This window comes from Haliaeetus albicilla, chromosome 1, assembly GCF_947461875.1.
Source record: "Haliaeetus albicilla chromosome 1, bHalAlb1.1, whole genome shotgun sequence".
In the NCBI taxonomy this organism is placed as follows: Eukaryota; Metazoa; Chordata; class Aves; order Accipitriformes; family Accipitridae; genus Haliaeetus; species Haliaeetus albicilla.
Window position 1 is genome coordinate 27774054 of NC_091483.1, and position 16603 is coordinate 27790656.

General features: G+C 39.9%; 1 protein-coding gene and 1 long non-coding RNA gene across 6 annotated transcripts in view; one reads left to right on the forward strand and one right to left on the reverse strand.

Annotated features, from left to right (window-relative positions):
• Window positions 1–464: 464 nt before the first annotated feature.
• NPNT (nephronectin) overlaps window positions 465–16603 on the reverse strand; it is a 55147-nt gene continuing 39008 nt past the window's right edge. For all 5 annotated transcript variants that reach the window (XM_069783222.1, XM_069783229.1, XM_069783236.1 and 2 more), the window contains 4 exons: window positions 10192–10287; window positions 9694–9792; window positions 5866–6122; window positions 465–3293 (listed from right to left, as the gene is read on the reverse strand). In XM_069783222.1, coding sequence (XP_069639323.1) covers window positions 3198–3293; window positions 5866–6122; window positions 9694–9792; window positions 10192–10287 — 548 coding nt within the window. In that variant the 3' untranslated portion in view covers window positions 465–3197. The remainder of the gene's footprint in view (window positions 3294–5865; window positions 6123–9693; window positions 9793–10191; window positions 10288–16603) is intronic.
• Window positions 7136–11761, forward strand: LOC138685401 (uncharacterized). Its single transcript, XR_011324634.1, has 2 exons — window positions 7136–9684; window positions 11372–11761. It is a non-coding gene; the product is annotated as an uncharacterized lncRNA (long non-coding RNA).

Consider the following 16603-nt stretch of genomic DNA (forward strand, 5'->3'; position numbering starts at 1 on the left):
AATTAGTGTGCCTTGTTTTCAGGGAGGAACAACCTGTAACGGGGTATATATAGTGAGATCTGGCACTGGGATTAGAGGCGGGTGCTGCTGTTGCATCTTTTCTCCAGGAATACAGAGCAGGATGATGGAGGCTGCTGTCACGAGCGTTCTTCCACTCAGGGTTGTCTTCTCATGACTAACTGGACTTTTATTAGGGTGGTTATTGTAATCTCCGACTATATTAAAACCAGTATTTTGACCTCCAAGTCTAGGGTAATTTATTGAAGGAAACCTAGGGAAGCTTTTCTCCAGAATGAATGGTGTTTATTGAAAGCACTCACTAGTGACTTAATGACACGGCTCTGATGAAAGGTGAGGTGACTGTACAGCATGGAACCTGGAAACAAAAATGTATCAGTCCTTTCCATTGTACTCGCTTTGATGTCAGTAAATGCAGTAAACACACTGCCACTGGTCACGGTACCTGTAATTTATGAAGAATCTTTATTTTCAATCTATTTAGGGGAAAACTGTTTAACATGTCTTTTAAAAACAATAAATTGTAAGCTGGCAAGAGGTTATACGGTACATTTGATAAATGTTTTCACGTTAATTTAGTGCAATTTCTTCTGCTTGCCTAAGTATTTAAGCTGGAATTTCTTTTGGCACAGTTACCTATTTATTAAACCCTCAGCAGGAAGGGCAGTTACAACCTACTTCATAGGAAGACCTCAGGCTATACACTCATCTCTTTCTGGAGGCTCGTATTGCTCCGTCCTGGCTGAGGTGTGTGGCTACATGGAGCTGCCTGAAAGGGCGGGCGCAGCAAGAGCTGGAGAAGAACTGTCACAACAGAACCACTGACTGACCTCGCCTCGTCTCTTCAGAAACGCTGAGAGAAGGTGACCCATACAGCGTCACGGCACAACCAGCTGCAGAGGTGAGTGACTCACAGCCATAGCAGCTCCTTCAGAGCCACACAGACTACCTCAATGTCCACTCAGTCAGCTGAGACTTCGGTTCTTACAAGGCTTTACAGTGTTACTTGTTTGACTGTAAGGATGAAATGCATTCGTAAAACACAGAGACCTCAAATCCTCCTCCTGTCACCTGAGTACTTATTTCTGTTTACCTTCTGAATTCATTCATATTCTGGGTTCTAAGGGCCATTTGTAAAGGGGCGAAAAAATCTTTCAGGCTTGCATAGATAGCTATTTCACTTTGGTTGTATTGTCAGCTTCTGTTTCATTTCACTGTAATAAAATTGAGACTTTTGATCCAGAAATGAAAACAAGATTTCCAGTTAGTAGCAAGTAACTGCCTCCTTTACTGATTACTTTAAAATACGGACAAGGTATTATTTCAACTATTCACAAATATTTCTGACATATTACAAAGTAACGTAAGAGAAAAAGGTCATGATCATATTTAAAGCTAAACAGTTTAAAATGTTTACAAATGCATTGTTTTTTCCTTTCCAAAATGTTTGTTGATACAGTTTTGCAAGAGACTATCTGTTTGGTCAAATAAACTTCTGCTATACATACTGTGCTTTGTCCTAGGGGACAAATTGGAAAAATATTTTCAAAACAGTACTTTCTCAGAAACAGGGACTTGGAATATGACCTCTAATGGTCTTGCAACAGTGTCTCTGTGGACTTTGTGCAAGGCTTAACATGAATTTTTTTTTAATGATGGTTTTATAACATGACATGAAGCTGACATTATCTTACATTGTATTTAAGTATTTAAAAGATCTGAGACCTATTTCTTATATATATACATTTTTGAAGCTTTAAGGCTGCACCACTAACAACATATTTTATCAATCTTTCTTTTGTCATTTTCTGAAATGTTACAATTACTTTGTCAAATTTAAAATTGTTAGCAACAACGATGATGAAATGTTCCTCACTTAAAAATCCCAAACCAAACAGAAGAATTGCCCGGGAAACTGCACATCACATGCATGATACATAACTAAAAAATGAGTCCAAAGTTCTTTTAAATATTTAGTTCCAGCTAGAGCTGATAGTTGTTCTAGTTCTAAAGAATAAAATGTTTATTATATACAGAAGGGTTGGATGGAATATGGACATTTGACAAAGATCACTCAAGGCATTTCATGGTCTGAATTGTTCATACAGCATTAATGCAGCTGCCCTTTTTGCTTACACGTAGGCTTGTGCCACTTGTGGGAAGGGAACATTCCTGGTAGTGTCAACAGGCTCAGTCTTACAAGATGCAAATAATAATTATCTTCTCCAGGCTGCTCAGTCTTCAACTGAACCAGGAGTTTCTTGCAGGACTCGGAGCCCTTTAGGGCTTGCTCCTGAGCTAAATGCAAACTTGTACAGCATTGTCAGATGCCAGTTTACATCAGGTAAGTGTTTGGTCTTTTGCCTTCAGCATATTACAACATGGAAAACTGCAACAGCATTTTTCGACGAGCACCATTAACTGACTGGTAACGTATCTATTAGCACAACCAGCAGGATCAAAGAATATGCTTAACTCCTGTCTTGTACAATAAGAAAGCACAGCTGCCAATTACCTTGCAACTAGAGTCTGTAAATATTAAAAACATAAATATGTTAATAACCATACACATATACACAAAACACAGCAGTAGCAATATTACAGGATGCAATGCCTATTCTATATAACTGCTTTTTGTTAATACAGATGCAATACCAAAATAAATGCTATTTAATATGAAGCAAACCCTTCTTCAGAGGTCAATGGCAGTAAGCCAAAGTTCACGTCCAGGCTTGTACTAATCTGAGGTGACTCTGAAGCTAGATCAATCCCCCTGCCTATCAGATCTCATCAATGAAAGAGTAGTACTATGGGAAGACAATGACTATCAGTTAACACTAAACCTTTCTGAGCTGGAGCTTGCTTTTGCCACCATTTGTAATTAATTCTCCCTTTTCCACAAGTGCTCTTTGTGTGAGCACTCACCAGGCTTAACAGGGGATAAAGTTATTACATACCAAATATGATTTAGAGGTGAGGATTAATAGAAATGACCAGCACAGGGTTGGAGTTCCTGAATCCTGGGAGATGCTCTCCATGTTTTTAAGTGACATTTCAGTGAGATTGCACTTAGCAGATCTCCAACTTCTTCTTTTTTTTCGTGCAGTTCTGTTTCAAAGCTTGGTAGGAATAGCATGGGAAGGGCTAGAGGAGATGACTGTGCTGGTCCATTGTCTTTGCTAATGCTCTTCAGAGCAGCGTCCTCTCCTCAAGATCACGTCATCTAGTCCAATATCCCCTGTTTGTCCTTTCCCTTTCTCGCCTTTGAAAATAACCTGGGAAGAGAAATAGAATGATTTGAGTGCAAAAATAAAGTAAAATGAAAGAAGCTTTGGTTGAGAGAGGTCTCAACAGTAAGAAAGCAGAAGCCTAAGAGAGCTGAGGCAATCGTAACTGACTCACAAAAACCTATTTATTCTGCTCAGAATTATGGCTGTTTTTTCTGTTTGTGATCCTCTCCCTTCTTCCCTTTCGCAGGGTCTTTGTGAAAAAACAGCAGTTCAGGACAGAGTTGCTCCAGTTGCACCATCTGCTGTAGTGAGATGAACCTCCATGTAAGAGAATCTCAGGCACTTTCTACATATCACCTCTGTGCCTTTTTCATTGTCCCTCATGGCAAACACATAAAATCCTTTGTGTTCTGAAAAATCTTGTCTAATAGAGGAGCTGTCCATTGCTAAAGCACCTTGCAGCTGCCTTAGCTGTGTGAACTAGGAACACCCATCTTCTAACAAATTTTGGCTCCTGCAGACTCATGGTGATCTACAGAAGCACTGGCTCCTCACAAAATGGCAGCAGAAGTTTGGGTATGGATTTATGCAGATCATTAGCAGTCCAGACTTAGCCTGAGTAGAAGAAATTCAACAAATACAAAGCTTGACTAGAAGGACTGGAGCATAAATCAGAGATGATACACAGAATGGCCAGCTGACTTTAAGAAATGCTTCCCGTAAGTCAGTACTGCTCACCTGTGCTACTGCTGTAGATTCAGAAGCCTGAACTGTTTAATACAGTCAGTGTTTTTGACCATGGCTTAGAAATTATTCGAAGCCTGCAGCAAAACTTTGTAAGAGTCTGCTGTTATCACTGAGCTGGAAAGAATTAATACAGATTCATAGATCAGAAATTCAGCTGTGTAGTTAAAAATAATTTGGATGCTTGCTGAAAGCACACTTTTAAATAAGGAGTAGGACTGGAAGAGGTCAGAGAAACTCTATGTTGAATGTACTGAATTATTTTTTAAGAAATGAGTGATTTTGGGTGTACTTTAAAATAATTTACACAGAGCTAATTCATTAAAAAGTGTGATGAAGGATTCTGTTCTCCATCCATATTCTGCTCGGGGTTGCAGTAGGCCTCCCCTAAAATCAATAGTGTTGAGTTGCTTTTGGTTTTTAATTAGCTAGAAAATAAAGCTTCCATATTTCCTCTTGATTTGTCTGTGGCAGAGGCCTTGCTTACCTAGAGCTTTCTCTCATTCCCTGATCCTTGGAATAAGTGTCACAGTGGTTCAGGTCAGCAGCCCAGGCTCCCCATGCTGGCTGGAAAAGATGCCAAACTCGACTGTTCTGTAAGGTGCCACGAGGCAGCTCTGGTCTGTGGACCGGCACTCAGTTATGGTTGGCAAGCCGTGCTGACAGCTGTTGCTGAGGTGGTCAAGAGAGGCAGGGGACAGTGCAAAGGGGAACTACTGGTCTTGTCTGGGGTCTCTCAAACTCATTTGCTTTTCTGCCAGACAATGTATTAGTGATACACACTTATTTAATGAACTGCTCTATCAGGTGAGACAGACCTGAGGATTGCCAGAAGTGTTAAACTTAAAGAAAAAGGGTAAGAATGTGGCAAATATATTGTTCACCTGTTATAAATTTCCATATTCTCAGTCTGACATTCACTTACAGCTAACAATGTCAGGAATGTTTGTTACTATTGCAGAGGTAAAGTTTTCAGAAAATTATCTGCGGTAATTACAGCCTTAATATTAATTTTAGAACTATATTCTGCGTGTGTTGTAGCCTGCTCCCACCATGAACATTATGATGTGTGAGCTTTTTAGGCCCCCTGATATGTAAGTCAGAGCAAAATAGGCCCTGAAGCACCCAAGCCCCTTCTTCAGATCTGAAATAGAAACTACCTTCAAAGCTAAGCAGAGGTTAAAGAAAAATGCTGAGCTTTTGATATCAGTTTATTGCTCTGTTTCTGAGATTTCCAGGTATTAAAAGATTCTCCATGGCACTTCAGACAGCTTCTTTTGATTGCACTAAACCGTTTTGTGTTATTGGTGTAGTTAAGTCATCATTTACCTCCTTGGCCAGATCAGCTGCAGGTACACTGAAGAGCATAAAACCATGTGAGATTGCACACGTAACCTCCCTGCATTATCAAAAATTACTTATTTGCAATATCTTTGCCCTGGTTTAGCCAGTTACTAATCCACAGGGGATGATTCTTCCTATTTCATGGTATTGTGTTATTTAAAGCATTGTTCATGAGGAACCTTGATACAGGCTTTTTTTAGAAATCCATGTACAGTATGCCATTGTCCATTAGACTACTCTTTCCTACATGGTGATTCCCTTAAAACAGGCTGTACAAGGTAGTTCAGTACAGGCTATTTTGTCATTTCCTATATGTCTGTTGCTGTAGATGGAATTTTTTTTGCATAAAACTAATTTGAAAAAATGCACGACTCTCTTATCCTTAATGTGATTCCATTGGCAGGGATCAAAGTAGTACAACACAGGCTGAAACTGGACCCAGAAGACAAACAGTCCAGTGCTACACCATGTAAGCGTCTTCAGCTTCTCGTACAAAAAACCAAAAGGGAGCACATGCATTGGTACTTACACTCTTGATGCCTAGTCCTCGTAAAGTTATGTGTGTCCGTCTCCAGCCATGGCCACCATTTCTTCCCCAAACGGCTGGTCCGTGAGCGCCGTTTTTCCTCACAAAGACTTGGAGGGCACCAGAATGCAGTCCGGGCACCTTATGCCTAAACGACAGGCACAAGTCACCAGCCTGAGCCATGTGACCCAATGGCAGGATAAGATGTGCTACTCTTCCTTCTTTGCCTTTGGGGTCAGAGATGGTAAGATACTGTCCCCCTGCAAAAGAAAAAGCGGTTACCTTTTTTTTTTTTTTTATTCTACTATGTTGCAGGACCAAATGCACAAGAGTCATCAAAAAATAAAAAAGGGCTCCACAAGGTCCAGTGAGTCTTAAATAAGGCAGATAGTTGCTGAAATGTGAACCAGAACTGATGCATCTGCCTCCTGCGGGGTAAGAGTTACAGTGCTGGTCTTCTGTTTACATTAGTACCAGTTTAGGTCTTGCTCATCTAATTACTTTTTTACAAAGCAAATAATACCTCTTTTGAAAATGAAAATTTCATGTATTCCTTCATTTCTGACAACCCCTTGGTGACCACATGATTTTAAACCCACAGTGGCATTAAAGCTACTGTGTACATTTATGCATCTTGTAAACTGCAGGTTTTTGCTATTGGATAGATGAATGAGAAGGTCAGCATAAATGTAATCATGTAATTGAGCTACAGTTCTGTCCCTTTCCTTTTGTTTGGGACCTGTATTAACAGGTTAAGTCTCAAAACATATCCATTTGCAAACATGGATAGCCTTTTCATTTAACTGTAATTTAAACTTAATCTGGATTAGATATAGAAAGCTAGAAACAGTAGAGATTTCCAAATGGCTGTTAATTTGATCCACTGCCTGAAGTCTTCTCTAACAGTGGTAAGTTGTCAGTGAACATATATACTTAATTCAAAACCCTATTATTGTCTCTGATCATGTATAAAGTAAAGGTGCCTTCATAAAAACATCTAGAACATGAAAAGTAGAGTATCTCAGGTATGGCAACACCACTTAAACCTAAAAAAAAAAAAAAAAAAAAAAAAAAAAAGGCATGTACTTCCAGAAGTCCCATGCACCCTTTCACATAGACACTCAAAACTACAATAAATGAGATTTCACCTCTTGGAGAAAACCCACGCCTTTATTTTTTCTTTGTACTTTTCATTAAAACTTTTGCAAGGTGGATGATAACTTTAAAATCTGAAATTACCAGAGGGACGAGGGTTCATTTTTAAAAACAAAAATTAAAAAAAAAAAAATCTTACTCTGAACCTAAGATTTTTTTTTTTAATAAGATCTGATTTTTTTAATCGTTTGTTTTGTCAAAAAATCCAAGCTTAATGAACTTAAGGTAAAGGTGGCATTTAGGTTCCTTAGTTGAAACCAAAGATGTAGAAATATTGGGGGTTTGTAATATTGTTGACAGAGTCATTACTTAATTATAGAATAGAAAAATATTTTTCATTGAAATTGTTGCCCTGCTACTACTCAACCAGAGCTTTATTTTTTGAAAGCCACAATGATTTCCCTCAAAAGCTGTGAGGTTTAATGACAATGTACCAGGGCTTGTCACACACTTAAAAAGAAAGCCAACCTTGTCTCCAATTCGCTACTTCTACATAGGTTTTTAAGTTCTTTGGTCTCAATGAGATTTAACAAAGCAAAGTAGTATGCTGCTGTCTGGGGCCCCAGATCTGCATTTGGGCCTGAAGTGGGATCCAGTTTGTTGGGGTGGTTTTAGTTTGGGGTTTGGTTTTTTTTTTTAATGCCTTGTTTTTGCATCAAGGTCACTAACTGCTAAAATAAGCATAACGGACTTTAAATAACTGCACCTGTTTGTTGTAGATACAATTATATCACTATAAAAGTACTGACTTGACTCATTAACTGCATCTGTTTTGGATAGTTACAGTGACTGAATCCAATCAATAGGAAACAGATTTAGGTAAGCACAAAGCCAACACATCTGTAGGCAAGCCCCTGCAGGAAAAGGTCCTCTCAAATCAGCATTTTCTGCATGCAAGATAAGCTTCTAAAGCTTCAGCATGGCACCTTTCAAAATGCAGATTCTGATAAACCAATAAATAGCAAACTTTGAAAGGTGAAAGCAAACACTCAGGAACAAGCTGTGAAAATAAATCCTTGCAACAAGGTATTCCAGACAGGAGGGAGTGGGTGAGTGACTTCAAGGGACTAGTTTTAACAGGTTATGTCAACAGCAGCAGAACATACACAGGAAACAAAAAGCTGAGATTGTCCCTGACTGGGAAGCAACACAGGAGAATAAAAAAGTCTAAAAAAAAAAAAAAAAAAAAGCCAGTTAAAAATCATAGTTCTGGAACTTAATATGCATTAACAACAATTTCTGAGTACAGCTAATGAATATGCTTTGAGCAACTTTCTCAGAAACAAAGCACTTTTAAATCCACTGTTTCAAAAAGATGTTTGAATTATGTTTGGTCTTTTTCAAAACACCCATCTGCAAGCAGGAGACAGCTACCTGTTTTCTCATCTGCAGGAGGAAGGAGATCTGCTCTCTGAGTCACTCATGAGACTTTTTAAGTGTCATAAGGAGCATAGGAAATACTAGAGCATGCCTGTGGGTGGGGAGGGGGCCTGCCCAGTAAGTGAAGACAGCATTTCCACTTAGCCAGCTAAACAGCCTGAAAAAGGTGCTGGGTCACCCGCTGTGGTGGCAAATGACTGTCTCATCAATGGCAGTGTAAGGACAGACATCTATGATGAGGTGGTGCGTAAGGAAAATGGTTCTCAGTGCCCTCACCCTCCCTCAACTTAACCTATAACATTTTACTGCCTGAGAGCGCATTTCCTTCCGAAGTCTGCCATCCCCTCACATAATGTAAGCATTGTGCACTTCAAAGGCTGCTCTTCTGGGTATGAAGTAATCCCATCATTACAGGGAGCCAGAGATGTGTGTCTAATCCCCAGCAAGCACTGTGGGGCAAGCACTGCTGGGGGAAGGGTATGCAGGCAAGGACAGCCAACCTCCCAGTGCCAGACAGTAAAATCAACAGGGGACAAAATACAACTAACTTCCAGCGGCGTAGATGTGCAGTTCTGTTGGGACTACACCGGCAGAGGTGTGCCAGTGGGAGGGGTTGCGGCTTTGGCTGCCCACCAGTACCGATGCCACTCTTCTCCTACCCTACAAGTGGCTAGTACACGCTCCCCTGTAATACTCATTGCAAGGTCACTTTTTACCATCCCTAACATACCCATTTTCAGAAGTCTCTGCATATGAGCACCTTCCTTCCAGTTACTTAACAGTTTTCCTATACACGGGCTGCTGTAACTTAGAGTAGAATTCAATAAAATTAAACTGAGAGGTTAAACTAGAACATTAGATTTGGCAGCAGAACAAAGACTATTTCCAGCCCTTTCTATAGTTTTGCTGGTAATATGGAAATAATTAGTTTGCGTGGTGGTTTGAAAAATAAGCTTTGTTTCATCATAAATAAAAGTTGTTTTCTAGTCCACATTTTTGTTCTTTCTGGTTCTTTTAAGACAGATAGTCTTTTACTGAATACATTTACTACTCCTCCGGAGACATTCCTATTGTAAAGATACCAGCTATGATAAAAGTGCAAATTCTCAATTGCTCTTTCATTTTGGGAATCCTCAGGTTTGATTTTTATACACAGAAGAGGTGTGGGTGTGAAATATACCCTGGAACTAAAGGGAACAGAAGCTGTGTAAATTTGTTGTAACATGAGAACTGTCATCAACCTCAAGCCTGGGTGGTTCTTCAACTACAGGATGTGATCGTACACAGGTATCTTACCTGACGCATCCCTCACTGGTTCCCAGTGCAAGTCATCATCTCTGTCCTTGATCCATCCGCACAGTCCACTATCAAAATTACAGCTGTGTACCAGCACACCTAGTCAGAACAGAGCGTAAGGTCAAAAAAAAAAAAAAAAAAGGTGATTTGGATTGTGTTGGTTGGGGAACTACAGCAATTTCCCTTTACTTGCTGACACTAGCAAGTAAATATGAAAATTAAATGCAGCAGAAGGAGCACTAGAAAAAGAATCTACAAAAATACTAAAACAATAAAAAGGATGCTAATATTATTAACAATTCACAATATTTTTCTGCTAAATCTGTTAGGAAATAAAACTATAAACATTCACTTAGATGGTGGGTTTTTTTTCTTTTTACAATGCATAGTTTAAACAAGGGGCATAAGATGTAGGACTCTTGTAAAAATGTATAAAACGCCAAGAAATCTCAAAAAACTCCTAAACCCTAGGCCCTGAACAGGAGATGTGATCTTTACCTGGGTCATCGTTTGCTTCAAATTCATCAGCGGTAATCCCTCTTTCAATTTCAAGTATTTCAAACAGATTATTGCTCACTCCAGGCTGGCGTGGAACTGTGAGAAAAGTAGTTTTTCAGAAATGAATGAGATAAAGGTAGTTAGTGACCTACTTCCTTATCTTTAATAAAAAAAAAGCAGAGCAGCTCTGGGCATTGTGCTTTTCTTGGAGAACTCAATATATTTAATTATATTTGACATGAAGATTCATAAACTTTATGCCTATGTGATTTATGATTTATGTTGTAACATTTATCTGAGCACTGCAAAAGGTGATTCTAAATCTGCTAGAGGCTCTTCAAATGAAAGCTCCTTTTTAACCGAGGGGCGGGGGGGGAGAAAAAGCTTTAACCTTGAAGCACACTATTCCCCTCCAAATGCACTTTTAAAGATAGCGGTTTCTCAATAAAATAAAGCCACATTAAAGCCCTTGCTCAAACTTTCCGATCCACTCACCTTCTACAGATGTTTATAGGAGAATCTCAACAGGAGGCAGTGGTACTTGGAAGAGGCCCCACACACACCTAACCTTTGAAACACAGCTGAAGGTACCTCTGTCTATCTGCAAAGGATTAGAGCTCCCTAAACAATTATCAGGATGGTACTGAGAGTTCAGAAGGAGGAGCTCTAATGGAAGCTGGAATTCAACTGTAATTATACTTTTTGCTTTCCAGCACAGTCTGTCTGTCCTTCAGCTGCTGTTCTCAGCTGCAAGAAGGAACACTCTTGGTGATTAACAGGCCCAGAGGTTATTAGACATTCAGCAGGCAGGACAACCTGAAACTTAAGAGGTCTTTGCGGGAACAATGGCTGCCAAAGTCAGGTGGCTACAAAGAGTTCCACTTACTTCTGAAGACGCTGTGCCAGTCTGTATAAGTCTCCAGAAATAACACACCGATGTAATGCCTGATGGACAGCTGTCAACTAGAGATAAACAGATTGTACTGGATAGAGCTGTCTTGGAAATTCCTCTTTTAGAGGCAGGTCTAGTGCATAATTAATAACAGTAGTGGTGTGTTTCAGACACGTCCTTAGATGTTATAGACACATCTGACACGGTATTTCTAAGGGCCTTATCTATTAAAAACTTGACATGTTTTCCATTTGCAGTGCTAAAATAAGTATCTTAATGTCTCTATAGGCTTCTTAGGCAAGCAAGAACAAGAAGTATTGAGATGATTTACAATTCTAAGCTGAAATAAAGGACTGTTGTTTTCAGGAAATCAAATCAAAGGTAAAAAGGAACTTCTTTTGCACTAGGACACGTAAATAGCACTGCTGCAAGAGCTCCTCTGAACCAGAAGACAGAGGTGAACGAAAAATAAGAATGAAGTAGCTTCCTGCTTTTTGGAATTAGGACAGAATAAGCAGCCTGATAAAAGGTTGACCAAATGCTAATGTATTTTAAAAGTGGTATTACAGGCCACAGATCTTGGATGGAAATTTTGTATGTTAAAAATAAATAAATAAAAAGCTTGAAGTCTGTAGGAAACTGATTAACTCCTTAATATTATAGTAATTTTGGAATCATTATGTCTTTTTTTTTTTTTTTTAATCCTTTGTAGATTTTGGATTATGTCTATTTGCAGTCTAGGATATTAATGCTGAAACTGCCTCAAGGACTTTAGGTTGTCTTGGGTAGTAAAGGCCTGTTAATTTTTAAGGATACATTGTAATAATATTTTTGCTGCTTTGTTTAATCTGTGTTTTTGCTTGCCTGATTAGAATTTTGAGATTTAACATGAAAGAAACCTTACAAATGTGCACAGTCCACACCACCTAGGCCAATAATCACCCTGCAACACATTTATGCACAAATACTATATTAAATTATATAAAGAAAAAAATCTGTTTACCTCAGGCAGCAAAATATCAAAACGGGAATGCTCTAAAACCATCGTTCACCCTTAATCCCTCCCAGCAGTATACTGCTATCTTTCCTAAGAGCTCTATCTAACATGTAGGCGGAGCAGTTAAACAAGCCCATCATACAGCTATAGTCACACCTGCACAGAGGTGCTTACGGCACTGTAAGCTGTTACGACACGTAACAGCACAGACACTCTCACGCTGCTCTAACTGCATTACAGTCATGGACAAGCACGAGCAATAGCTTACGGAGTAGGTATGTGTGTGAACTGTCTATGTGTGCCTAGACCACCGCCGCTGTGGTACACACAGCAGCTATTGGCACCATTTAAATTCAGCTGCAGTGGGTTTGCTCAGGGATGTTAAAAACTGGTAATTCAATTTGCCAGCCACCTAAGACAGCAAATTTTGTAGGAGTATTTACTTACAAAGCCTGCAAAACTAACAGCATCCTGTAACTTACTTACTGTCATTTCTGGCAGGACAGTGCTCTGACTGCAATTTCGCCTTAGATAAGCCCTCACAGCGGAGTTTTTGCCTTGCGTTACAACCGCGCTGCAGGCTGCTGCTCCCTGGAATGCAGCAGTCCCCGTGCACGAGACATATCTATGCTGCACCCCCAGGGACTATCACCTTGCTTTTCCTCTTCTTGGACTGTGCTAAGGAAAAAAGATACTGTTCCTTTCCTACGCTATGAAGAACAAGTCGGCAGTCCGCTTCAAAACTGCTGAGCGCAGCATATGTACAGACCGTAGCTGCTAGTCTGGAATGGACGCGCAGCCTTTTCTTGAAGTATCTTTACATCTGCCACATCCACATGGCACAGGGATGGAAAGAGGCCGGCCACAGCAGCAGACGGAAAAGCAAGCTGCCCTCTCCCTGAGCTGCAGGAGGACTCCAGCCTGTGAGGAACCTCACAGTGCCATCGCTCGCAGGCCCCCACATACACACCAGCGACGGGATGCCCATATCGTCTTCTCATCTAGGTTAACACTGAACTTAACACTCTACACATCCATATCTTCCTGTCCTTCCCCTGCCCCTTAAGTTTTTCTTGGGGACTAAAGCTCAGACCACAGACTCACAGATGGTTACAGGGCTCTAAATGAACACTGGCAAAGAGCATTGAGGAAACCCACTGCCATGCTCTAAGATTTGTAGGATACTCGGGGGTCACAGTCTCAAGGTATGCGCTTGCTCTGTGGATCCCCTTCCCGGTCCCTCAGAAAATACTGCAGAAATATTGGGAATTTATTTGCCAAGCTACTTCAGTTTACTTACTAAAATACCATTTCTAATGCACTGCTATTTTTTTACAAATCTGAGTTACATCTGTGCACACACACAAGCATTCCCCAAATTAAAGTTGATATATTTGCCTATAATTAAAGCTCTACAAAAAAGTATTTCTTCAAAACTTTATTCCCTAAAGTTCTCTCCAAACAGTGCTGTTATGAACTTCTAGAAGAATGTGTTGCAGAACTTTAAACCAGTCACTTCAGTGCTCAGAACTAATTAGAGGAATGTGCACTTGATATGAAACAAGAGTTACCGTAAGAGATGTGGGACTCTAAACCCACGTGTACACTTCTTTTTGCCACGACGACTACTATGTTGAGTGGTGATCATGGGAGAAAGCATTTGGCACAATTATTTTCTGCAAGCTTTCCAAGCCCTTTCTGTGTACTTTATATAGTGTATCACTGTGCTTTTCACTTGACTTCAATGGTTTGATAAATCTTGTTAAATATAAACTTGGCTGCTTTTTTCTTGGAGAATTTTATAAGCTCTGAGTGAGCCAATACATCAACACTACCATATTCTCAAAGTTCATGAGCGAAGTTCTTCATAGATGCATGAATGTGGGGGAGGGACATTTAATAACTGCAGAAGACTGATTTCTTATCAGCTCCTTAATCCTTTGGAAAAACAGTAGGACTTTTTTTTTCATTTACTTGCTAATTGCTGAGTTTGGGAGTGTAAGAGATGGTGTGTACATGTCAGGTTATTTGTAACTACAGAATAATCACTGTTTTGGTGTTACAAAACCAAAACAAAACATGGAGTGCGCTTCATGTTATTAGTAATTGTTACTACTATTACTAATACAGTGTTCTGCCTTGCAACAAACACTGTGTTCTTACGCAATTCCATTCCACACAATAATCATGACCAAGTTTCCCATTTGTTAAAAAAAAACAACAAAAAAGGACAAAGATTTTTTGACTGAATAGTTATGATTGCAAGTTGTTAAATCCCACTTCCAGAAACCCCACACAAGTGATGAGATCTCACACAGAACTAGTAGAAAAGAAGGGTAGTCCAGAGGTCAGCCAGACGTAGTAAACAAGAATATGTCCTGTTTTCCTCCAGGGAAGACTTCCATACATGCTGGGCTAAAAAGGGGCAACAGAGAGGTACATTTCACCCTTTTATCTGGATACTTGCAATGTCCAGGATATATTGCCTAAAACTCTGCATACTCAAATTCTGCAGTGAGAATTATTTCAGGAAGGGCTTTCATGGACTGTCCCACCCTCTAAAAGTACCATCTGCATAAGAGGGGAGGGATGGTGCTAGTGTGCAACCACTCTAAAGTCCAGTCTTTGCACTTCTCAGGCAGTTACAAGGCTCATTAACTTTGACCTAAATCGAACATCTTATTACATATTTTCCCAGAAGATTTTCTGAAAAGTAACCTGCCTGCTTTTCTGTGAGCAGCTATACAGGAGGTGCAGAGTGACAACTGAGTTTCAGGGAAGCACAGCTAAAATAAGTAGTCTCCAGAAGCTTGTGTATCAGATCTGGGGACACAACTAGCTGCAAGATTGATGAAGGGTGTGATTTGTAAGAGTCCTAGATCTTATGATTTAGCTTCAGAGTACAAAGAGGAACAAAGTGCCTATATTAATGCTTAAATATTAAGACAAATACATTTTAATAGGTGCCAGAACAGTGAAGACAAATGAAATGCTATTGTAAAATGATGCTACTCTAATGATACCAAGAAATAACAAAACCCACATTCTTTGATTTTAGCATTTCCCTTTTTTCAACAGCTTCAAGGATCACATAACTGCATTTACTGCACTAAGGACTTTTCAGGGGGAGCAGAAAGAATCAAGTTTTAATCCAATCGTTAAATTTTGTTAATAGCTGTTATGAGAAAAGTCTCCTAATTCCAATCTTTTCGGCTCCACTAAGGGCTAAGAAGGAAAATTGCTGAACTATCTTTTAATACAGATAAGGGGTTTTGTTCTTGCTCTCCTGACATCTAGTGTTATGCTTTGTCTTTAAGTTTATGCTCTTAATGCTTATCGCCCAGATCCCGATGGTAGCAGAAATTCACAGTCTTACTGAGTATGTTCTATTTGTTAGAGGCTTTATCCGAGTAACCAGAAAAGATTCCTCAGTACTTCACTAGTTTGTATCAGGCCTGAAACAGTTAAATATTAAGCCATCGCTGCATTCCTCCCTCATTGCCATTCCCCCCATATCCATATCAGGAGAAGATTATCCTTGGTGCCAGATTCCACTGTCTGCATCTGACTAAGTGGTTCAAAGGCCAAGTGTAGGAATTCCATTTTAAAAAAATACTCATTTTTTTGTTGTCTGAAAAAGCAGCTCCCCGAAGTCACTGTGGGCATTTTTAGAAAAGGAGTAAAGCATCTAAAGAAATGCAACAACCCAATACCTTTCAAAAATTGCAAAGGTATTTAAATAAAGTTGTCAGCACTATGGTCATTTGTCCTCTGTCACCACTGAACAGACCAATTTCATCGGTCCTCAGCTGATTTCAAGCTGAGCAGCACATTCAAGAGTGTTCTGAAGTGAAAACTTAGGACAAGTTTACTCAGCGTGTGGGATGGCAGGTCAAATAACAACGAAGGGAGAAAATAGGGAGCAGCAGGTTACCAAGGTAAGCTCAGGAAAAGGTCAAAAAAATAAAAATTAAAATCTGAGAGATGCTTGCAGAAAACAAGTACACTTGCCCAGGCATGTTTCCTCTCCTGGTGTGGACCAATCCCAGACCACCTGTTGTTTGCATGATTTGGCCTAGTGCACTAGGACATCTATCAGTGTACAGCGCGCCAGCTACCCCTTTCCCATGGCTTGCCTGACAGAAGTACCACCTATTCAGATAGCTAAGCAAAGCAGCATTTACTGTCATGCTGCTTTGTCAAAGTCTGGCTAAGGCTTCAGAGCCTGAGGGAGAAAAAAAGGAAGGAAAAAGTCCATGCATCACAAGATAACATAGTTTAAAAACACAACTTTAAATATTGAGGTCTTCAGCAGATGCTAAGGGCTGGAAGATCAGAATTGCCAGCAGCTGCTGGCTACAGTGCTCTCTGTGCTGGGTTTTGCCCATCCTTGTGTGACAAAACACTATATTTTGTGACTCTTTGGGATACAACAGCCCCTGGTGACACACAAGGAAGCAGCCATCTAAGAAGACACCATAACTCTTCTGAAGACTTTACAAAACTGAAGTCCTACTTCATGA